At 44.7% G+C, this 24727-nt stretch overlaps 1 protein-coding gene across 1 annotated transcript; it reads right to left on the reverse strand.

The window, feature by feature from the left end:
• Window positions 1-370: 370 nt before the first annotated feature.
• plcl2 (phospholipase C like 2) lies at window positions 371-24501 on the reverse strand. Its single transcript, XM_086112768.1, has 6 exons — window positions 24283-24501; window positions 14877-17360; window positions 14323-14526; window positions 11383-11458; window positions 5321-5430; window positions 371-4356 (listed from the first exon to the last, which is right to left on the reverse strand). The coding sequence occupies exons 1-6, from the start codon at window positions 24499-24501 to the stop codon at window positions 4147-4149; spliced, it is 3303 nt and encodes a 1100-aa protein (XP_085968894.1). The 3' UTR covers window positions 371-4146.
• Window positions 24502-24727: the final 226 nt, after the last annotated feature.

The raw sequence follows: 24727 nt of genomic DNA on the forward strand, positions 1-24727 counted from the left end.
TGAAAAAAAATGTTACGTCTCATGGTCGTCAAAAACCTCTTAAGAAGCAGCGTTGGAAAGTTGTGGTCTTGATGAAAAGGAGCAATAAAAGCCTAAAAGGATCCCATAGATACAAGCGCTGATTAAAGAACAAAGTGGAACAGGTTATATTGTTCAAAATTGACACTTTTATAACAAACACGTCGTTTACACTGTGGAAAGCACATTGAAATTGCCACAATGGTTATTTATCATTCAACAAAATCTGCCGAGCAACAAATAACGGGGAAAATGAGACCTGACGAAAAGTTTGAGCAATTGCGTTTGTTCTGGGCAATCTCGACCATTTCTTGACAGTGAGAAATTAAGAACAGTCACGAACAATGCATAATTAGATATAATGTAAAGAATTATGTATTTTTTAAATGTAATTCACTGGACATTGTGCTGCTACTTCTGGCCTTGGTCACATGGGGGCAATACGATACAAACCACAGTAACATTTGTCATTATTTAAAGAGGATAAAGAATATGAGTGTGTTTTGTTATCTTTCTGTGTTGCTCCACTATTTGTGTTCAAATATACAGACGTACAGTTTACATATTTACCACGCAGCAGACGTTGCGTTTTTAACAATGATTTTTATTTTTTTGTCAGGGATGGAACTATTGGTCTCCATTTCTCCATTCTGATTTCTATCCTGTCGGCGATCAGAATGAGAAAGTCACCGCAGCACTGAAAGACAATCTTTTTTATTTTTGAGACATTTTTTTGTGATTAGATCTGCACAAGTGAACGTTAATAAACCAAAATGTGTTGCCAGCAGCCAGCTGCACCCCTCAACCGCCCACCAAAACCTATTGTGCAATTACCGGTAGGTCGTTTTCCTCAAATTGAGCTTCGTAGTGGAAACATGTCCCACCTTCTAGAAGCTAACATGAGGGAATTATCGTCTTGGTCCACATAAAATAAGTTGTTAATTGCATTTATTAACTTGGCAAACAGATCCACAAATTGTACGGGGCACTACCGAAGTAAAAAAGGCTTAACTTAATGCAGATTGGAAAACATGTCCACTGGTGGTTCTGCTCATGCACTTGCCGGTTGCTTAGAAGTCCTTCCTGTCACACATTGTTTTTCATTTTTTTCTTCTTTTTTTTATAAAATAAATCTTTTTTTTGGTCCCCCCTCCCCCAACCCAAGTAGTAATAAAAAGGAAGGGAGAAAAAGTAACAGGTATCTCCATATATACACACACATCAGGTTTGCTTGGCACGCAAGTTCAGGAATGTAAACATTTCTTCCCTTCACATTCACTATTGTGCTTTAAGGAACATCTTGGAATATCCAAAAGGCTCGCCTGTGTGCATATGTGTGTGTGCGTGTATGTGTTCAAATGTGTAAGGTGTGTGTTTGTGTGTCCAGAACCTAGAGAGTCTTAGCAAGTCTTACGTGGGAGGAACGGGAGAGTTGAGGCAAGTAGAATGCGTAGTCATCGCGAACAGTGTTACCTTGAAGTTCCAAAGACCCCAAAATTCCAACAGTTTTGGAATCATTCCAGAATTTTCGGGTCATTTTTAGGTGGGGGGTCCTAAATCAAACAAGCATTGGAATAGGAATAGCGGCCCGGTAGTCCAGTGGTTAGCACGTCGGCTTCACAGTGCAGAGGTACCGGGTTCGATTCCAGCCCCGGCCTCCCTGTGTGGAGTTTGCATGTTCTCCCCGGGCCTGCGTGGGTTTTCTCCGGGTGCTCCGGTTTCCTCCCACATTCCAAAAACATGCATGTCAGGCTGATTGGACACTCTAAATTGTCCCTAGGTGTGAGTGTGGGCGTGAATGGTTGTTCGTCTCTGTGTGCCCTGCGATTGGCTGGCAACTGATTCAGGGTGTCCCCCGCCTACTGCCCGGAGATGGCTGGGATAGGCTCCAGCACCCCCCGCGACCCTAGTGGGGATCAAGCGGTTCGGAAAATGGATGGATGGATGGAATAGGAATAGTCCTTGGTCTGAAAGTCCAGAGGCACATCACGCAAAACTTTCAATAAGCCACATAAAAACTTTGAAAAATGACTTCTGCTCAATCAATTGGCTTGCCCTAAAATCTCATGAGAAATCGACCAAACCACACAAAGCTTCCCACAAAAGCCTTCAAATGTTGCGACTTCGGCTCAACTCTTGCAACAATTGCGCCAAAAAAGACTTCCAATAAATCCCACGAGACTTCCAGCTGCTCAATCCATTTTCTTCTGCTCATCCATCGAGCAGCAGCTTAAGCAGTGAAGCCCGGACCGCCCTCCCCCCCAGCCACTTCTTCCAACTCTTCTGGGGGGGAATCCCTGGGTGTCCCCAGGCCAGCTGGGAGGACAGTCTCTCTCTAGCGTGTCTTGGGTGATCCCCGGAGCCTCCTACTGGTAGGATGTGTCCAGAATACCTCACCAGAGAGGCGTCCATGAGGCATTCTAACCTGATGCCCGAGCCTCATCATCTGGCTCCTCTCAAAGCAAGCCCCAAACCGAACTTCTCATCGTATCTCCAGAGCCCGGACACCCTGCGGAATCTGTTTCAGTCACAATCCACAGTTTGTGACCATATGTGAGGGTTGTAACAGAAATCGACCGGTAAATTGAGCTGTGCTGAAATTCTTGAACAAGATAGACCAAGACTTTGTTGTTTTGAAATACTGTAACACCTCTGCTACATCACGCGGCGCTTCAGTTAAAACCCCACCATAATTTGACCAAAAAATCGCACAAAGCTTCTGCTAGGCCAGGGGTCGGCAACCCAAAATGTTGAAAGAGCCATATTGGACCAAAAAAAACCCCCAAATATGTCTGGAGCTGCAAAAAAAGTAATCCTTCTTTAAGCCTTACAGTTGAGTTGAGACAATGAAGGCAACACATGCTGTATGAATCGATATTAGCTATATTTGCCTACTATCAAAATGACTAAGTTGGCTACAAATGCACAATGAGCCTTCACGATTAAATGTTTTTTTTTCCCCCTGCAATGCATCCTGTAGAGCAGGGGTGCCCAACCTTTTTTGACGGAAGATCTCCTTTGCGATCAACCAACCTCCCGCGATCAACCCGTTACCGCACGCGCACACACACACGCATTTACACACGCATGCCATAATGAGAAACAGTCATAACGGCCCCTAAGATGATCGAGGCATGGGACGCACTTTTGTAGCGTGTTCACTATCGTAGCTCACGTGTCGCATTTAAAATGCTTCTGTCAGCCATCCACATTCCCATTCTTTGCCAGTACCCTCTGTGAATTGTACATGAAATGCTGTTTTTTTTTTCATGACAGTCACCTGTCTGGCATCCCGTCCTGCTAATGGAAACGTGTGTCGCAGGCTATGACGCAAATCCTCGTTGACAGAAATGTTGACATTTAATATTTATTCTACACATTTTTAAAGCATTGGACAACGTTAAGAATGCAGAAACCATATTAAAACAAAAAATATGTTTCCCTCCCTCATCTTTTTCCATTTTCAATCGTTTGTGAAAAAGCTCCAGGGAGCCACTAAGGCGGCGCTAAAGAGCCGCATGCGGCTCTAGAGCCGCGGGTTGCCGACCCCTATGCTAGGCAAATCCTGTGAGACAAGCTGAATTTCTGTCAGGTTTCCACTGGGACCTCAGCCATCAAAGAATTAGACGAAATGATTTTAGGGATCGTTACCCGCCAAATGCAGTCAACACACCCGGATGACTTGGCACGAGTGTTGCTTCATGTTAAGAGCCGTTATGATTTCAATTTAGCAGGCTGGTGCTATTTCCCGTTTTTTCTTACCATTCCTGTAAACTTTCTGTGAATGAATAATGGATGTTGATCATATGTGAATTGATTTTTGCATTTGAGACCATCTGTTTGACAAGAAGGAGCAGCGAGTGCATGTGCCCAACTGCCTTGTTAGCCACTTGGGCTAGCCACACACTGACTAGCTGGGTGTTCAGTTTTAGCGTATTTCCTGAGGTTACTGGTGGAACTTCAAGGTACCACCTAACATGCCCGATGTTCTTCCGTTCACGCAGGATGAGGTTGAGCAATTTTGTTCCAGGATTTATGGGAGGGGCGGGGTTTCTAAGTAGGAATACCTGAAGATCACTAAGCGGTGTCTGGTAGTTTCAAAGTCTTCAGTGGAATGTGAAAACAGTGTCAATTGTCGTCTTCGTCGTCGTCTGTGAGCTCTGCGTCAGCGGTGGCCTTCTCAGGAATGGCCTCCAGGCTGCGTCGGCTACTTTTGGAGTCGGACGAGCCGCTCGCCGGTCTCCCTTTGCTGAGGTCGCACGTCAGTGCTGCATAATGGATCTGCTTCAGGTTCTCCTGCACTTCGCCGCGAGCATGTTTGAGGAGGTCCGCCTGGCCCTGAGGGGAAGAACATCAAAAGATGTGAGATGTCCCTTCTCGAGGCGTGTTGTGTTTGGCAAGCTGTTAAGGAAAGCTGCACGATTATTGGATTTTAGTGATTTGTCCGGGGTTTTTTTTTTTTTAAACGATGCGAGATGAGAACATTAAACAGGACAATTGCTGCAACCCAAAAAATAGTTTTTCTAGCTTAGGTTTGCTTTTTCAACCGTGTGCAGCATTTTTGGATCAGCTGTGCTTGAGTTGATTGTACTTGTTAGGATGATATTTGGGTTAAAAAAAACTGGGCTGGGAGGATCTATTTTTCTGGGAAATAAACTATATTTTGGATGCAAAAAAAAAACCTTTTTGGGGGGGTAAGCTTGGCACACAAATTTATTTTTCTGGCATACTAATTTGTTTTGGGAAAACAAAATCTATTTTGGGGAGAAAAATGATGAGGGGAAAAACATTTTCAAGAAGTAAAAAAATGGGGGAAAATAAAATATATTTTTGGAAGGGCCAAAAATCTTTCTTCAGGGGCGATCAATTGGTGGGGGCGGGGGGGGGGGATCTATTTTGGCAGTAAGATATTTTGTGGGGAGGGAAACAAATATTTGTTCAGGGGGGAAAAAAATATTTTTTTTCTCTCGAGGAAATCAAATCAATTTTTAGTGAAAAACACATTTTTTCTGTCGCTGAGGCAGTTTCAAGTGTTTCCTGTCTTCAGTACAAGTGAATGCAAGTTAATGCTTTTTTAGGGGGACTTGTGTTTGAAGAAAAACAGTTTCAAAGCAAAATCCCAAAGGAGAAAAAGAAGAGGAACATCTATTTTAAGAGATGTCACTATCATTCACTTTTTCTACAAGAGGAAAAGAAAATCTGAGATGTTATTTTAAGGACATATTGCTGAGCCCAACTGTGAAGTTTGCTCACTACGTTGTGACACCTTGAAAAAAAAAAAAAAAAAAAAAAAAGGCGTCACCTTGAGGATGGTAATGTTCCACGTGAAGCTCTCCACAGCCTTGTGAAGCTTGCGGCCCTTCAGCCCTTCCTTCACCGCCAAGTCGTGGAGGTTCTCGTGGAATTGCATGGCTGGCGAGAAGACAAACGACAAGGAAATCAACACGAGACCGGAGAGCAACTCGAATTTTATGACGCTGCTTTCGATTCAATTTTCAAGAACTACCCATACTCAGAGGAGCCTTAGAGGTTTGACAATTGAAAATGTGACCAAAATTATGTGGATTTAGGAAAACAAGTGAGAGCTGCATTTTCAGCAAGATTTCAACATAATGCTTTTAAAGGATCGCCTGCACCCGCCAAGCCTTGTCAATCTTGATGCTTTGCCATTTTGTGCACCGTCTATATAGTCGGTTTGTAATTTGATTTTCAACCACTTTAAATGACTTCACTGAAAAGGCAATATTTCAAACGACTGTTTTTCCAAGTATTGCCAGCACCCACGGATACCTTTGAGTTTGTGACGGAGTGCTAAAATGCACTCGGAACAAATCAACATCGGAGGGGAGACATCCTCTTATTCTGTGTGTGTGTAGCGTATTAATGGCTCAGACTGTTATTGCTTTTTTTTTTTTTTTACAGCCTCCAGTGGGAAGGCAAGAGGAGTGGGGGCGAGGGTTCTTCAGAGGCAGTAAAGTCAAAGGAACAAATGCAACGTTGATGTGCACAGTCAGGCAGCAAGGTGATGAAGATGAGCAGGACGATGGAGGAAGACAAAGGAGGACTTGGGGGGGGGGGCGTATGCGTGACGTTTATTTGTCTTCAGGGTTCTGGCTGGCAGGGGAAGATGCGCACAGCACGCAAACTACATACTACCGCTTCCGCTGTCAGCTGGAGTCAATGCTCCTTGTGGGTCCTGTTGGTGCCGTTGTCATGGAAACACGAGAAGAGCCCCCCCCCCCCCCCCCCACACAGACGGTGGGGAAAACTGACATTAATATCGCCGAGGCGTTTGACCCTCCCGATCGACTGAAGTGAAAAACTTATCGATGTCACTTGACCGCCGCTGCCTCTTTAGCGTACATTTCCATTTCCGGTACAATTACCTTTCTGCACTTTATGACTTTGAGGTACACACGTACACATGCCCACACACACACACATATATATGTGGGGGGTTGCCTAGCAACACTGGACTGGGTCTGGCAGGCTGCAAAGCAGGAGAAGGGAAGCTCCTTCTTTTCCAAAGGGTGATTGTGCAAGGACAGTAAACGGCCAGTTGAACAGGAACGGATTCCACCAGCGGACCGCCAATGGCCAGCGGACCACCCCAATCGCTTAACTTCCTAGCGGGCAGAAGAGTGCAACCGGACGATATGGTCAAATGGAACAGAGAGAAAATTTACGGTCCAAGCAAATCCGCCCTTGTCGCCACACCAAATTGCTTTATATTGGGGGTTGCGTTTTTGGGGTGCTGGAGCCTATCCCAGCCATCTTCGGGCAGTAGGCGGGGGACACCCTGAAACGGTTGCCAGCCAATCGCAGGGCACACAGAGACGAACCGCCATCCGCGCTCACACTCACACCTCGGGACAATTTAAAGTGTTCAATCAGCCTGCCATGCATGTTTTTGGAATGTGGGAGGAAACCAGAGTACCCGGAGAAAACCCACGCAGGCCCAAGGAGAACATGCAAACTCCACACACGAAGGCCGTAGCCGGGATCGAACCCACGACCTCTGCACTGTGAGGTTGACGCGCCAACCACTGGCCCACCGGACCGCTATCTGTCATGAATAAACACACTCTCAAGAAGCCATACCCAAAAATGCTCAGCATGATTTAAATTTTGTGTGAAGCAACCATTTTTGGGTAACTCGTCCGGAAAAGGACACATCCTCTTCACCACTATTTTGCGGATCTTCCCTGTGGCCAGAGATTTATGGAGTACCCTTGTACAGGACAAAGAGTACCAGAGACTTCTTTTCCTCTCGAGCAATAAAACTGCTAATTTTGCGCCGTGTCACAACAAGTACGAGCTGGGCTTCCGCCCGTGTGTCTTTGCTTTTCATCCGTGAATTCTCTTGGTCTCAACTGTATTGTGTACTTTTTCTTAAATTGTCTTGATTCTCTTCAAAAAGTGAGCATTTTTAAATATTTCCAGGGATCATTCAAAAACAATACGTCGGCTTGGTTGAAGCCTATTTTTCTCTTTATAGTTAACTCTCCAAACCTCTTTTACTTATCACTAGTTGCACCCAAAAAAAAAAAAACCCTGGCTAAGTGGCAGCAGGCCCTGGCCCTCTGGCAGTAAGCCTGAGCATGACACTTGCTAGGTATTTCTAAAATTAGTGGACCCACAAAAACGTCTCAAAAAGCCATGCCGGCAAAGACGGGAAATCTGCCATTTGGGTTTGAAAACACTGTTCTATTTGAAGACACCTTTCAGGGATCCTTCAAAGACATACTTGTCAGGTGGTTAACATCTTCATTTTTTTTTTTAAAGCCCCAGTTTGACTTTGCAATGTGAAATATGTTAGGACTGTCTATCAAGAGCAGACAAAGAAAGCCCATTTTAGGATACTTTCCAGGGGATCCTTCAAAAACTAATTTGTTAGGCTTGATAGCGCCACCTGGATTTTATTTATGTTTTACACCAAAGACTGTTTGACTTGGTAACATGAAAGTGGTCGGCTTGTCTATATTGAGTAGAAACAAAAAAATGCCTCATGGAGCCATGTCTGACAAGACGGGAAGTAACCTGTGACCTTTGCACTGCGAGGCGGACGTGGGGAAAACATGCCAACTCCACGCAGGATCCATTTTGTGCTCCATTTGATCATGACAATGGGAGATTTTGATACTGAGCTCTGCAGGTAGATGGCTTGACGAATAATTAGAGAACACACACACTCAAATTGCCCAGAGACTAAAGGCTTGTGTTTTGTGATTTTGGCTCACACTGGAAGAGAAGAACAATGAGTGTTGTTTTTTTTTTTTGCTGGGACATTATTAGAAGCAACTGTGATTTTTCGGATTTAGCTGTGTTTGCCTTTTGATTTATCAATGCCCCACGGGCTCCGTTTTGTTCCCCCCTCCTTTGTGTGCACGGGCATGTGTGTCTGCATATAACAGCCTATGCACATCCCTTTATGAAATAACCTGAAGCCACCAGAAAGGTGGGAAACATGGACTGCGTAAGGTGGATGCTTGCTCAGAGGTAACTGGAAGCCAAATTCCCTGGATCACATCCATGCAAATTAACAGCAACGGAATAAAAACCCCATTTTCAAACCATAATCTGGCTTGGAACCCTCATGTTGGTGTGTCACTGTAATATGAAACTTTCACCTCTGCTTGGAGAAAATAAATAAAAGTCGTGGCTAACCTTCGCTTGAAACCGTGATTTAAAACCTGAGCCTTTGCTTGAAACCCTCGCGCTGGCTTGAATCCGACAACTTTAAACCCTAATCTTTGCTTAAACCTACAGACGCTCCGATCGATCGGTGGTCGATCCTTATCGTGAAAAAGTGCGTGATTGGTTAACGCGATCAAAGCCTATGTAAACTATTAGCAATGGTTTCACAATTATATAAAGGTTACTATCACTATCATGAGATATGCTATCTGTAAATTATAACGGGATATCGGTATTTTATATAACGCAGAAAATTAACACTTTTTGACATTTAAATGAGGAATTGAAATGGATGTCACGATTGCACACACAACCTAAATCCAGCTGCAGCCGGTTGCGGAGGCTCTATATAAATAAAGCTGTATTGTATTCCTGTAGTGTTGCACCATCTAGTGCAGGGGTGGGCAATTATTTTCCCGGGGGGGCCAAATGAGAAGCAGAAATTATTGTGGAGGGCCGGGCCAAAAGTTACAAATAGAAAATAAAGAAGATAGCACAATGTCTTTGTATGCCAGTAATAATGTAACATTCTCCTCCACCATCACACTCAGCACCGGTTCTCCTCAAGGATGTGTACTGAGCCCCCTGTTGTTCACGCTCTACACATTTGACTGCTCTCCGACTCTTATTAGCGGTCCAGTTTGCGGAAAGTTTTTAACATGATAACAATCAAACCACTCTAGGAAATGTTCATTTACTCGAGCCACAAGCAATTCACTCTGAGCATGGAAATTGCCAGAATCGGACTGAGTAAGAATCGCTTCCTTGTTTTTCAAAGTCTCGTAGATTTGAGTCTTTCCGACTCCAGGCGTCTCCCGAATGTTTCGTACTTTGTTACCTGCTTCGTTTAATCAGAGACATATCACTTTCCCTTCCATGGTCATTACTCTCTCCCTCTTTCTTCGTCTTCCCCTCCCTCCCTGTGCTCTGCAACTTGAAGTAACTGTGCCACCTGGTGTTGAAATACCTGTCATTACAAGTCCAAACTAAATGAATGCAATCAAACCTTACTTGTGCACCAATCTTCGGCGGGCCGGATTAAAAAGACCAACGGGCCGGATCCGGCCCACGGGCCGTAGTTTGCCCACCCCTGATCTAGTGGATGCATAGCGCAACCGCAGCCACTATTGTCGCTTGTATTCTATGCGCCTTATAATGCATACGCCCTATATATGAAAACCGTTTTAAACTAAGTCATTCATTGAAGGTGCGCCTTATACTCAAAGCGCCTTGCAGAAAATACGGTCGTGATCAAGGATATCAAATAAATGCTCCAATGGCTTTCCAAAGTGAGTGTTTTGTCTTTATTTCAAGGTTTGTGTGTCCTGCATTGACCTGATAGATGATTGACAATAAAAAGACAATAAAAAGAAAAACCTCCTGTTGACGTAAGGGGGACTTCAGCTTTGCCGTGATTTGCTGCGCAAACACAATGCAGACACACACTATAGAGGTGAGTGTGTGTTATCACGTCAACTATCTGTTGTAATCTAATTCGATTTGACTTCATGAAGACAAATATAATCGTTTTTTTTTCTTAATGGTTGTATTTGTATTCACACTTCAGCCAGGACTACTGTTTGTCCACAGGGGTTCACACATTGTGTGAGAGTGCATGTGTGTGTGTGTGTGTGCGTGTGTGTTACAATAACAGTTACATCACATCCTGGAGCGCTCCACAAGATGTTAAGCAGCAGCGGAAGAGGAGATCCAAATAACAGCTTGTTTAGCTTGAAATATCCTCAACTATTTTTAGGAGATTGCCGGCTGAGAGAAACATGAGCCACAAACGTCGGGCGGGGCTAAAATATCGCTGACTGTTGGAATTTTGTGAAAATAAACCAATGTCGACGCGCCGCGGAAACTTATGTCTGAGCAGATGATTGGCAAATTAAAAGTACATTTTCACTGCGGCTACTCTTGTCAAGTCAATTCGACAGCGGACTCGCGTTAACTTTGTCTTGTTTAAGTGGGTCAAAACCTGAAGTCAAACTGACCATCATTGCATTCGGTTACATTTTGAGTGAAATGGAAAGGCAAGATTTAAAAGCAGGCACAAAAAGAAATGTGTATAAGGACGACAAGATTGGGTTTGAAGCAATGTTGTAGGGTTTCAAGTCAAGGTTCTTTATCGTTTTGAATTAGGGTTTGGGGTAAATGTGGGGGAAGGGCAGACAGACTTGGCGTTTCAAGACAAGATTATGTTTTCAAATTAGGGTTTTGAATTCGGGTTTCGAGCCATGTTCAGGGTTTGAAATTAGGGTTTGAAATCAAGGTTAGAGTTTCTAACAAGGGTGAGGATTTCAAATGAGTCTTTCGGGTGAGCTGTCATGTCCCGATTTGGGTTTCAAATTATGCTTTCAAGAAAATGTTCGGGTTTCAAGCTTGGAGGGTAACGTTTCAAAGAAGAGTTCGGGCTTGAAGCCTTGGCTACACACCTCAGACAGAAGGATAATCAGACGGAGGACAATCTTTTAAGACATAAGATGGACATCGAACTGATGATAATTTGACATCGCACAGCCCATCACAACAGACAAACATTTCAACATCACAGCATCTGTTCACCATGGCAAAGTGTTTCATTAAAAAAACAAAAACACACAATGCTGCTATAGCTAATGCTAATTGGCCTTATGCAAATGTGGCACAATGTCCTCTGCTTACCGGCTTTTTGTGTTTGGAGGATCCTCTCGTAGACCCCGTCGGAGTTCTCCAGGAGAGTTTTGCTAGTCTGGATCACCTGAGACCAAAACACACACACACCGTTCACATTAGCCTTAACGAGCTACGCGGTCACCGCCGTGGTTTTTCAGGGGGCGCTTTCGCGCATGGGAGGTCTCTCCGAAAAAGACAGCAGCCACTATTGCAGGAAGGCCTGCGTGGGCGAGGTCGACGTTTTGCAAGCCCAAAATTAGAGGGAAAGCAGACAGGAGGACTTTTCTATTAAAAGCCTCGGGTCTGGAGGGCTAAAACGTGGACGCGACGGGCTTTGAAAAGGGAAAATGTGGCTCTTGAGGTAATTTTTAGCAAGGCAAACACCAGGGTGAGTCATAGCAAGACGCTAAGTTTAGCTGTGATGCTGTTAAATGGAGCGCACAGACTATGGGGACCTGCAGACAGTTGCTCGGAAGAAGAGGGCTCTCCTCAATCTCTGGGAAACCACATTGACAAAAAAATAAATAAATAAAATAACTCCACACATTCCAGCTCAAATGCTTAGTAACATCAGTCTGACGAATTTATTTCACCGCACAGCTCACTTTCGTAAAAATTCAACAATTGCAATAAAATACAGTTTCCAAGGGTGTGTTCAGTCGATTTATGAACACAAAGTACGGCAGTTTCTTTCAAGCCATCTGAACACACAAGCACAGTGGAGCCTTTTTTTTCCTTCTCAAATGACGAATTGTGTCGCAGCACTGCAAACCCCCAACGGTGCAATCTCGGAGGCACCGCAGCTGCAGAAAACGTGCTCGTTGCTGCGCGGCGCATGCTGTCATTACCTCCCCCAGGGTGAAATCAAATGGCCGTGTGATTTATTTTGAGAGGCTGCTTCGTCCTCCACCCAAGACATAGCGCAGGGGCCTTTTCTCTAAGTGGTCTGGGAAGCGTCTTCTTACCTCGCGACACTGAATCCCACCGGCGCTCTTTCTTTGGATTTTACAGATGAAGTGCAGTCGGATGTCACCGTATGTGTTATCAATGTTAAACTACATTAAGATTGAAAATGGAATTTGCTTTACAAGACTCCCTTCAGTGAAATTTCAGACATAAACGTTTCCTAAAGCATAAAAATGTAACAAATATATGTTACAATGATATTGCACAATAAATCACAGTTGTGCATAATGTAAAAAACAAAGAATATCGTCAAGAATAAAAATCATGGTCAATTCACTTTTAACTACGTTCTCATCGTTTTTTTCCCTGTTTAGTCCATGTTCTCTCTCCAGAGTGGTTTTTACCTGCCGTTTTGTAAAGAACTGATCCAAGGACATTTGCTTTTCTCGGCTTTTAACAATCCTTTGAAAATGTCGAAGGCTAACACCAGCATAGTGAGCGATTTTCTGGGTAATTCACATTTACGTCAAACTATCGGAACGCCTCATTAAATTTCTTTCGTAACAAGAGGCAATATTTTCCTGTAGAGGCGTTTCGTAACTTGAGAATTTCATATGAAGAGACGTTCGTAAGTACAGGTACCGCCGTTTCATGTTTTGGATTGAATCACGGTTTAATTTTCAAAATAAGGAGTTGTCAAATGCACGAATGAAACATGCTGCGTTCACGAACCTATAACAAGAGATTATGGTGTCGTTCTAAACACACATTCCATCACATACATATTAACATACTGCATATGTACATCTGAGTTCGAGACTCATTTGCATCTCGCTTTGCACTTTTTGTCCTCATAGAGGTTTCTTTTTATAGAAGGTCAGCCCCACATTCTCCTCCCGCCAATTAGGAACCAGGACGGTTAGTCCCCGCAGTGGCTCAGTTCACACACAGCCCAGTGCTCCTAATGATCCCCACATTATTTACAGTGCGCCTCATTTCTATTAGGTTGGTAACACCTATTTGAGCTCCGGCTTTTGATTGGATTGATTGTGCTCCACAAATACCTGTCACACACTCTCCCTTCTCTACCCGACTCAATTGTCCTCTTTCCATCACAATTACTTCCACAAGGGTCACCTTAACAAGCACAAGGGCACGTTATATAACAGTGCGCTGACATGCTGAAGAAACAGCTAAACAGCCACGGCGTGCCAGTGCCGTGCATTTGATTAGCTGCTAAATTATTCAAAGTGGCAACAACTGACAAAAAAAAAAAAAAATCAGCTCGTCTCATGTGCCAAGAGGCTCTGGAAAGGAATCAGCCATACGAAACAAAATAAATAAATAAATAGGGAGACGGGGAAAGCCTGGTGTGTTGCGTAATGCGCCGGTATTGATTTTATTACTTGACAGCAGCGGTGGTGCTATTAGCTCGCCAAGGCTGCTGCCCCCATTAACAGCAGTAAAAATCAAGCTATTGAACCAAACGGAGCGGGTGCTGATTATTTTTCCGTTGTGGTAGACTGCTACACATGCGGGATATGGAGACAAATAAATCCATCCGTACATTGCGACAGGGCTTTGACCTTCTGGAGTCTATCCCAAGTGACTTTTGACTAGGGAGGCAGGGCAAAAGGTTCCTGCAGATGGTGGCATTGCATCTATTTGGATTTGTGACCAGCAGAGTTTTTGAGTAAAAGATCAAGATTAGGGAGTAAATCTCTGCTTGTCATGTCAAATATGAGCGAGAGAAATGCCAACACATAAGTCGGACAAATGTAGGCACACAACATAGCGTGTAAATGTCTGGTATAAACACACCAATGTCATAGTAGGTGTGTCGCGATCATGAGCAAAGATGACACCGTTCACCAAGTGACTGATGAATGCTATTGTTAAAAAAGCCACTGACATTCAACTAATGTATAGTCGAGGCAGAAGATGTGCATTTGAATGATTGTTCAAACCTCACAGCCACATGTGATATGGTTCCCCTTTCATTATTCTCAATGCACGACTTTACAAACTTTTCTTGCTACTCACCAAGTCATAGGTGGTGAACACCTTTTTGAGGACCTCTGGCAGCAAACCTTGCGGCTCCATGACTGGATAGTGGTCAGCCAGGTTGAAGAGTAGTAGGGGGCCGGTGTCCGGTGTACTGAGTCGAGGGGAGAGGGCCAGGATGCACTGCTTGAGATTGGCCACTGCCGAAAGTCCACACAGTTCTTTAAAGGACACGATGGCATTCTGCAGTGGGGGATGACAAATCAGGAAATTATTGTTTGCGTGTCATGTTTTGTAATGTCTGGCCTCTTGGCCCAGCACAATCCAGAACAAGATGGCCTGGTTAGCGTGGGTTTAATGTTCTGCCAATTGTTGAGTCTTGGGGTATTTTGATAGTAGTATGTCACAGCTAAGTCATAAAGACACTTGGGGTATGTAAATTATTGAATATTTTATCCTTGGCCTATGTGCAACCCTTTTACAAATTTGGTGGAATTAGGTTGGTCAGTTTTGCCAAACTTGGCAATTAAATTAAGCAAATGCTGATCAAAACAACTAATCACTCAGATTTTTAGGGGTTCAACAAGTCTGACCTGCATGTTTTCTCTGAGATCCGTGGCCTCCCTCAGCGGCAGCGTGGCCGTCTTGAAGACATCGTCCACGGCCTTGATGAGCAGCACCCTCATGCTGGCGTACTCCCTGCTTTTCTTGCCCTTACGTACCGACAGGCCTCTCTTGTGGGGCTTGCCGCCACCCCTTCGGTTGGTGATGGCCACGTGGACGAAGAGCAGGGTGTGTGGCAGGACCTCGCCGGTGAGCGACTGCAGCGGTATGTGGCGGAAACCCGGTTGCAGGCACTCGAAAGGGATGGTGTACTGGCCGATGAACTCATCGCCGATGTAGTCATCATCCAGCACCACGAAGCGGACCATAGCGAGCTCGGGCAGGTTGATCTGAAACTCGAAGCTCTCGTCAAACAGCGGGTTGTCACCATTCTGATTGACCGTCTTAGTCCTTTGCTCAGCACAGTCGGCAGGAATGCCGTGGATTTCCACGTACACGTAAGGATCTACAACGTCCCCTTTGGCACCCGAGCCTTTTGGCTTGGGAAAGTTCTGTCCACTGATGATCTTAATGTGCAACAGTTGCGGAGAGACACCAGGCACTGAATCTTTTGTGTTAGCACTGAAATACGACACCTGCTCGCGCATAATCGCTGGCCTCAAGACGTAGCCGCAGTTCCCGTTCTGGCGGAACCAGCCGATGTTCAAATCCATCATCAGACCAGGAGTCTGGTAGTTCATCGCCACAATTTGGCAACCACACTTCCAGAAGTCTTGCGGGTTCATGTTGCTGGAGTCGATCCGCATGGGACTGGGGTAAACCCGCGCCAGAAACTTCTTGTTGTAGTTCACAAATTCTCCGGGAAAGTCGCTTGCACAGCGGCCGGCAAAGACCTCGTTGAACGAGCAGAGCTCCCAATGCTTCTGGCCCTGGAACGATGTCGGGAAGTCCTTGAACTCGACAGACTTGCACAACGTAACCAGATCGGAAAGGTCCTTTGACAGCTGGAACTTCTTGGGCACAATTGTCTGTTGTTCCGGTGAATCGATGCTCATTCTCTGCGACATTTCAGCTCCTTCGTCCTCATCGGTCACCTCCCCCTCGGAGGCAGTGCAGTTGGTGCCGAGTTTCTTGCCCTTTAGCAGGATCTTTCCCTTCAGATCTGAGGGGGACGGGAGGTAGCAGTCATCGGGTTTCGGGGGATCCAGGCTGAGCTTATCTCCCAGGATCTTCTTGAGGTGCTGAAACATTACCTTCTGCTGCTTCAAAGAGCAGTGGTTCTCCAAACACAGGATCAGCGGGAACTCTGACGCGACAAAGGCATACTTGTTGACCACGTCAATCACGCTGCGAAAGATGATCTGCGAGGTCATGGTGTGACCGGTGTAAATCACCGGTTCATTGTCGGGTCCGTCCCAAACATCCAGCTCTACGCTGCGACAGCCCATTTTTAGGGCACGGATGTACCCCGTCACGTCAGAAGGACCCCTGAACTGATCTTCTATAAGGTAAGTGTTGTGAGAGGCATTGATGTAGTAGTGGGACAATGGCTGGTTCATGTCTTGGCACACGGTTTTGTGCTCAGGGTCAAATATGTGGCACTCCGGCGACAGAAGATAGTTAGTGAAGCCGTCCAGAGAGAGCCAGCTTCTTTGCCGGCCCTCCTTGGATGGCTCATACTTCTGGATGACCTCCACGCTGGTGTCCTCGCTGACTTGTGCCATTCCCTGCTCAGCCTCCAGGAATATCATCAAGTCCTTCGTGTCCAAAAACTCTTTGTTGCTGGAGAACTGGACAAAGAGAAAATAGATGTCCGGCCTCGTGCACAGGTCATGAAAGACCTCAATGAACTCATCCGTCGTCACCAGAGAGCCGACCTTGTCCTTTACTTTGTGAAGCTCCTTGAACTTCAGCTCAATTTTCACATTTTTAAGTCCCGGGTTCAACTTTTTGATCAGCTGCACAGCAGCGCATATAGTTATCTGTTGACTGTTGTGGCCATCCACTTCGCTGAAAAGTTCACCGAGCCAGGACGAACGCATGTTATTCTGACTGCTCTCGATCATGTTCAGCGTATGTTTCCCGTATGAGATCAGGTACCTCAGGCCAGTAATCCAGGTGTTGGCTACGTCTGCGGTGTTGGCCACCAAGTCCAAGGACTCATAGTTCTCCCCAAAGATAATGGAGAATGCGCAATCCTCCGAGATCTGATCATATGTTCCATTGCTTCTGAAAGTGTCTGTGTTCTTCCCCTTGCGAACCTCCTTGATTGACTTGACATCAATTCTGGCCTTGTCAGACTCCTTCTTGGACGGCTCCCACCGCAAGGACTGCATGTCAGCGTCCAGTAGAAAGTAGCGGTGGTAGATGCGCGAGTTGGAGCGCACCTTCTTCAGCTCTGAGCCATCGACCATGGTGGTGATGCAGTCGCTGGCGCTGCTCATCTTCTTCTCTGTGGGCATGCTGCTGAACGACACGGTCTTCTTCCTCTCCTTCCGCTGTCTCGAGGAATCCTGTGAAGTTCACAAAAAATTTGGGTTTCTGAAGTAGCCGCACACCCATCAAGTGTAAAATTAAACAACTAAGTACGTATTTTGTGACTTGCCTATTTTTGAAATGGTGTCTGAGCGCACATCAGAATTAATGTTTCAGTGTGGGTGCAGTGAGTATGCAAATTACCTAAAATGTAAAGTCACGATTCGGCTAATCTACATACAAACCTCTCGCACAGTGAGTTTCTCTACCCATGACTTGGAAGCGAGAATGGCTGAAGAACCCTACTCAAATCTCAGCTGGACAACACAGTATAAATCAATTTCATGTCAGAACCAAAAGGTAAACAGAGCTGCATTGACTTTTGTCAGATGCACAAATTAGCCTCTGATAAATTGCAGATATTTGGTTGCTTGATGACGTTTGTCAATGCAGAGAGCATATGGGGGGGGGGGGGGGGTATTTTTGTTGACGATACATCCGTTACAAGAGCCAAACATGCAGACCCGCTCCACACAATGTAACCTGGTGTCTGAGTCATGAAGTGCTGCCTTCACGGGGGGAAACATTTAACAAAATATCATGTTGTCTTTGTAGGGGCTGCTATGTGCTTCGTAGTTTGTAATTACTTCTTTAGATTCAAGTTGAATCGAATTTATTTATATAGCCCTTAATCACAGAAACGTCTCAAAGGACTTCACATGCTCACAGTTGACAAATATTAATGACATTCCCTGATCTTCATTACCAAGAGGATAATAAAAAAGTTTTAAAAAATGAGGAAGAGTGCAAGCTGGAACACTGATTCCTGAGGGCACACCACGCTTAGTGATCTTGGTACCAAAATATGTTCAGCAAATAGCCCAGACGTACATGGGGCGGGGCTAGGGAGGGCTCATTTGCATGATATAGGACCGCCCCCTCTAGACTGGCGGAGAAATATGGTGCTATAATGCTTGATCATGAGGTTATTTTGGGGAAGAAAACAAAAAAAAAGAAAACTAAACAAAACAAAACATTTTTTTAAATAGTGGAAAATAAAAAAGCACGACAGGCCTTCTTTAAGGCATAAAATCACATCTAAACCGCCAGTAGTCTGGTCGCCTCCTGAACTGTGAACATATTTTGCACTTCAGACTTCAGCGGACTACAAGTACCTGTCACTGCACATTACAGAAGCTTCCTTCCAGGGAGAAAAGTTGCCCGCAGGAATCGACTAAAATTCTCCAGGCAGCGTTGACATTTTGAGTGAACCCAGTTTCTTTTGTTCCTCTTTTTTTTTCCCCCATCGTCGCTGCAAGAGCACCAGGTTCAACATGAGGGCAAACTTTTATGTTGTGGACTTTGCAGAGTTCAGGGAAAGTCAAGCTTGTTTGTCCCAAAAGGAACTAACGGTGCCCACTAAACTCTAGTGAAAAATCGACATTGAAATGTTGCCATCTTAATGCTTCATTTTGCTGGAGTCAGATGAATGTTCTTTTTCTGTTAATTAACATTTGTATGTTTCATGAAGCGGCTCCTAATCTCTTTAGTCTGATAGTCAAATTTTCTTTGGAAAAAAAAAGTGTTTCAAGGTATTTTAGACACATGGACATAATTGACTTTTACCTGGTTGTGGAAAATAACTCTTCAAAAATATGCCTTTGAAATACGTATCTGAACAAAGTGATTAGACAGAAACAAGCACACTTACCACTAACTTACCATGTGAAATAATAACAGGTCATATCCTGCTTATATGCATAAGCACACTTCATCCTTATAAGCAGGGAAAAGAATGCGTGTGTTTGAAGGCGGAGGCAAAACAGTGGCGTGCTAATGGCTTGCGTCTACTTCCTGTACAGCCTAAGCTTCACTTCCTTCAGTCAGAAGTGTTTTCATTCCTGTCTCACTGATCTGCTCCATCCATCATTCCCCTTAAATTTCTAATGCAATTTTTTTTTTTTTTTTGAGGCAGGGCCCATTTGAGCAACCCAGGAAACGAGAGGGTGAAGCGAGCAGCACTGTGTAACTCGGTTATACTCCAGCTGATGCAAGAATGAGCAATGTGCACACACATAGTGACACACATCAGCAACGGTCGGAAGAATATCTGCGACATGCCAGCGCTTCTAGCACCTGGAGTAAGCCCGTGCGCGGGAAGTGACAACGAAGAGCTCTTTCAAGGATTGGAAATAGAGAAACACACACATTCTTGTGCTGGATAAACAAAACACCTGTGTCTTCTCAGAGGCAGGATGTGACAGTCACATGAGATGAGACAAGAGCCAGTTGGATGACTGGACTCTGAATGCTCAATGCGGATGGGCTTTCAACATGGCTACTCATGAATAGACAAGAGGGGGGGGGGGGCACAACGAAACCGGATGGGAGCTACTGGCAATCATTTCTTTCCTTTGACAGACAAAGAGAGAAATGGTTAAAATCGCTCGAAAGAAAAATGTCTTAAATTAGACACACCACAGAGAAGGGTGTTCCTGACAAATGCAATAAAATCAGTACATAAAGTGAGATTAAAATAGAAAATGGTGGTTATTGTTTATCAACTAGTGTTGTTTATTTCGTACAGATTAGTGAGGGGGGAAAAAAAACAACTTAACAACAGTTAAGCAATATCACTCCAGAAGCAAAGATGGTGGACTCACCAATATTTTTGAAACTGAATCCGTTACTCTTCCAGTCATTGTTTTTCAAAATAAAAGCAGGCATTTGCAAATGTCTCAATTTGATTAAATATAAAAGATAATCTGCTTTAGCCTGCTACCATGAAATCAGAATAAAATTACTGTAGACAGGCTGAAATCAGGATTTGGACAATTTTAAGTTAAAACAATGGCGCAAGATGATAAGTCCATTCATTTTCCGATCCTCTTTATCCTCGCTAAGGTTGCAGGGCGTGCTGGAGCCTATCCCAGCCGTCTTTGGGCAATAGGCGGGGGACACCTTGAACCGGTTGCCAGCCAATCGCAGGGCACACAGAGACGAACAGCCATCACCGTTCACACTCAGACCTAGGAACAACTTAGAGTGTTCAATTAGCCTGCCATGCATGTTTTTGGAATGTGGGAGGAAACCAGAGTACCCGGAGAAAACCCACGCAGGCCCGGGGGAGAACATGCAAACTCCACACAGGGAGGCCGGAGCTGGAATTGCACCCGGTACCTCTCCACTGTGAGGTCGATGCGTTAACCACTCGACCACCCAGATAATAAGTCATATATCTTATGAAAATAGTTTTAAATTAATTTGATAAACAATTAGCTGATGATTAATCAATTAATTTTGACACCTTCAGTATGAACCGCAAAAATATATCAATTTAAAGCCCCTGGTGGCCGGAATATATCCCACTGTGTCGTCGCGGAGCTTTTCCACATCGTGACAAGGCGCTCAGAGCAGTCATGGCAGCACAAAGGCCGGGCCGTACACTGGCTGTCTCTTCTGAACCCCCCCCCCCCCCCTCCACCACCAACCCCCCCCCCCCCCCCTCTTACTCTGCCACTTTCTCTCTGTGACAATCATGCATTCATGGCCAATGAGGCACTCTAGAGCGGTTACGCTGGCCCAAAGCCCCAGCTCACGCACTGGGTGTCAAAGGTAGAGTTCTTTAAAAAAAATATATATATATATTCCTGCTCCTGGAGCTTCCACCTTGACTTGCGCACACACCCAGGCAACAACTCTAAATCATTTTGTATATTTTGTTGCTATGCCAGCTATGCCAACGTTACAAATGCAACGGGTAACCACGGTAATAAACAAAGGCACTCTTTCTTTTGTAGCGGGGTTGGGGCAAATTATGCTGGACTTTAAATAAATAAATGAATGAATAAATAAAGCCAACTGAAATGACTACATAGTTCTCAGTCTTTGCATGTTTTCAGCATTACCTTATCACATTTATAATGTATTTAGAAAGAAATACCTGAATTAACTTCAAAGGGTATTTATTATATTGTGTTGTGAAATCGATAAATGCATTTCAACTGTTGTCAGCGGGAATGAAAAATGCAAAAGGTGGCCATCGTCGCGCTTGAGCACCTGCTAATTTGCAACTGGTTAACTGTGGGAGCCAGATGGACCAGTTCTGTTTTCACTTGGCAAAGCGTAAATACACCACGGGGTCGGTAAACACGATGTGCTGTTTGTTGAACGGTCTCATCGTGTAAAAGTGCAGTTGAGAAACCAAACCGCAAATAGCTGTTCTAGAATTGATCGTACCATACGCGGGTTTGGGTTGTGTTCACCACATCCTCTATCGTCACCTTACAGAGTGAAATAAATGTTCCTTGAACCCTCAGACTTTGTTACATGTGACGACCCTTTTCAGCACACTGTAAATTTGAAGAGATGTCACATGCATGTCATGGCGCATGGTCAGGATGGTATCACCTCTGCCTCATGAAAAACCTTCTATTGTAAAACATTTTTATAGATATGTAGCTAGCTAGCTATCTTGCTCGCTGAATAGATAGACAAATAGCCTCAGAAAAAAGCTTGTATTGTAAAGCATTATTATAGATAAATAGTTAGCTAGCTAGCTAGCTTGCTCGCTAAATAGAGAGACAGATAGATATGTTTGGTTAATTCTTCTATTTATTATTAATAGTCGTAGCAGTTCAGAATTTCTATTGAAGATTTCTAAATGATTGCAATAAAAAGTCAAGGGATTTTTTTTTAACACTCTTTTGTACTATATTGGGCGGCACGGTGTCCACTGTTTAGCACATCCTCCTCACAATGAGGAGGTGCAGGGTTTGATTCCAGCTCCGGCCTTCCTGTGTGGAGTTTGCATTTTCTCCCCGTGTCTGCCTGGGTTTTCTCCGGGTACTCCGGTTTTCTCCAATATTCAAAAATACAGGCATGGCAGGTGAGTGGAAAGCTCTAAATTGTCCTTAAGTGTGATTGTGAACGCGAATGGCTGTTCATCTATGTGTGTCCAGCGATTGGCTGGCAACCAGCCAACCTCACCTACTGCCTGAAGACAGCCGGGATACGCTCCAGTACGCAACATCAACAGTTGAGGTGTTACAACACTTGAATTCACTGCCAAACCTCCCAGTCGTGTTGCATATTTGGCATCTATAGCCGTCTATGGCAGGGAAAGAGTAAGCAACGGCTTCACATCATCTGGGCTTTAAGTGACTCATGAGGTTCTTCCATCTGCATCGGGAAAACAAAGTGTAACAAAAGCACGCCATGATTTTAAAAACTGATTCACTGCGCATATCAATTATGTCCTGTGCTGATTCACAGAGGCTCTCGATGGTGTCGTGTGATTACGGGGCTCTTTTGTTTTGTTTTTGTTTTCAGGCCACTGAGCATTGTGGCTATGCAGGGTAAAAAAAAGAAAAAAGAAAACGGTGTTTCAAAGCACAGAGTGGAGGATGCAACGTTTGGAAACTTCTGGACCAACCGGAATGAGAGAAGTCACAAAGAGTCAAATTGTGGTGGTTGTATCAAAATCATAAGGGGGCATTATTTGGTTGTTTTGCATGACATTCTTGTCAATATAAACAGTATAACAATGCAATCGCTGTCCTATAATAACCTTAACAACAGAGGAATGGAGTGGAGTAGCACATCAGAATTATATTAGCAACCTTTGACTGTATCTCTTGTACGTCTTGACTTTCCGAGCAAATATGAGAATGTAAATTTCGTCAGGATAATGTGAAGGAAAAAAAAAGACAGGTTTCATGTCTGGTATTGTGTTAAAAATAAATGTTAAGATTTTGAATTTAAGAGCAACCCCATGAACCAGCCTCTATTTTACTTGGTATTTTATTAGCATCCTGCACAGCCCAGCAACACGAAGAAATTCAGAAGGTTGTGCATCCAGAACCTTAGCTGGTGCCACTCATATGAGACGTCAGGATCACTACATCGTTAATTTGCCCATTTTTCCAAGACTGTCAGAATAACGACGTTTACCGTGATTCACAAATTACAGCCGCAATCTTTTTTCCGCATTTTTCTGAACCCTACGGCTTTTAATTAATGTGAAGCAGTTTATTCATTTTTACTGGCAAGTTTCAAGCCATCAATACATTTACCAAAGTCACATCTGACCGATTAAATTACCAAACATGCCACAGCGGACAAATGAAATTGTCCGAGTTTGCCTTCATAGTGAACTTTGCGGTTCGAGTGCGCACGCGTGAGGGCGGAGCAGGCTGCTCAAAGAGAGAAATGCGGATGTCTGTGTGCATAGCGGTGCGCGGCTGTCAAAGGAGCACTTGAGAGCGAAAATAAGCATCTTGAGTTGAGTTATATGAGCATAGGGAAGGAGTGCCATAAATACAGCCATCACTGCAGTGTGACCCCCGTCTCTCTGGTTGGCAAGCAACTCCCACCAGCGCTGGCAATGGACGACCGAAAAGCAAAATGTCATAATTCCTTCCTTCTTAATACACTGACTAAATTTATCCACCGTTTTGTTCTTTTATCCCGGCTCTTTCCAGTGACATTGGTCATGCTGGGGGAAACAAAATAAAACTAATGTTGTTGTCACGCCCCAACATTTTTGTATAATATTGGTTAGCAACCTGATAGCAGGTCCATTAAGTCAGCCAAGTCCTCACTAAAGGTCCAGGTATAGATGCACAGCCCACTACTGCTAAAATGTCATTTTTACATCACATACCCCCTTTCATGCGGAGTCTCGTAGCAACAGTAGAGCAAAACTTTGCATTTCTAGCTGTTGGAATCATCTGCAGAGGGTTTCGACATGCAAACACTCCTGCATGCTGTCATCATCTTAGCTACTTGTTAGGCAACATGAATGAGTAATATTTGCAAAATAGTCAAAGTACACAGTGTACTGCTGTAAAGAGATCATTTGAGATACCACGAGTGTGTGTTGGAAAGACATCAGGGAAAATGATGGAAAAAATGTTTTATGGAGCTCAGGTAGAGGCTGACTCCCATATTTCCACCCACCTTGATGATGCTGCTCCTGCGGGGCATGTCTGCCTTGTTGTCGGGCTCGACGGAGGCTTCCACGCCTCCACAACCTTGGCCGACCATGTTGTCTTCACACATGCCACAGTCGCCGTTCGACACCGAGCCCTCACCGGGCGTCTTCCCCGCTGCCTGCACGCCCACCTCGGCCGCCGCGTGATCCAGCAGCCTGGCCCCGTTCTCCTCGAACTCCGCCATGGGTGCGCGTACACACACTCACTCACACAGTCCCGAAAAACCTCCCGGTTCGGATTTAATCCAATTTCCTTGTCGGGAACATCCGCGCGGGGTGCTGCTGCTTCTCCTCGATCATTCGCCGCCGGGTGCTCGGAGGTGCCGCGCGGCTAGTGGTGGAAGCGTGTGCGCGGGGAGACGGCGGCGGAACCACTGGTGGTGTCGGTACACGACACCGTGACATCGGACC

Source organism: Hippocampus guttulatus, chromosome 6 (assembly GCF_054856545.1).
Source record: "Hippocampus guttulatus isolate MCC_2025c chromosome 6, RoL_Hgut_1.0, whole genome shotgun sequence".
NCBI classification, from domain to species: Eukaryota; Metazoa; Chordata; class Actinopteri; order Syngnathiformes; family Syngnathidae; genus Hippocampus; species Hippocampus guttulatus.

Coding starts and splice junctions, on each gene's coding strand:
- plcl2 (XM_086112768.1), bottom strand. CDS start 24,501: ATGGCGGAGTTCGAGGAGAACGGGGCCAGGCTGCTGGATCACGCGGCG. Junction 17,361..24,282: donor GCAGGAGCAGCATCATCAAG/GTGGGTGGAAAT, acceptor TGAACTTCACAG/GATTCCTCGAGACAGCGGAA. Junction 11,459..14,322: donor TGTTCACCACCTATGACTTG/GTGAGTAGCAAG, acceptor TTTTGGTCTCAG/GTGATCCAGACTAGCAAAAC.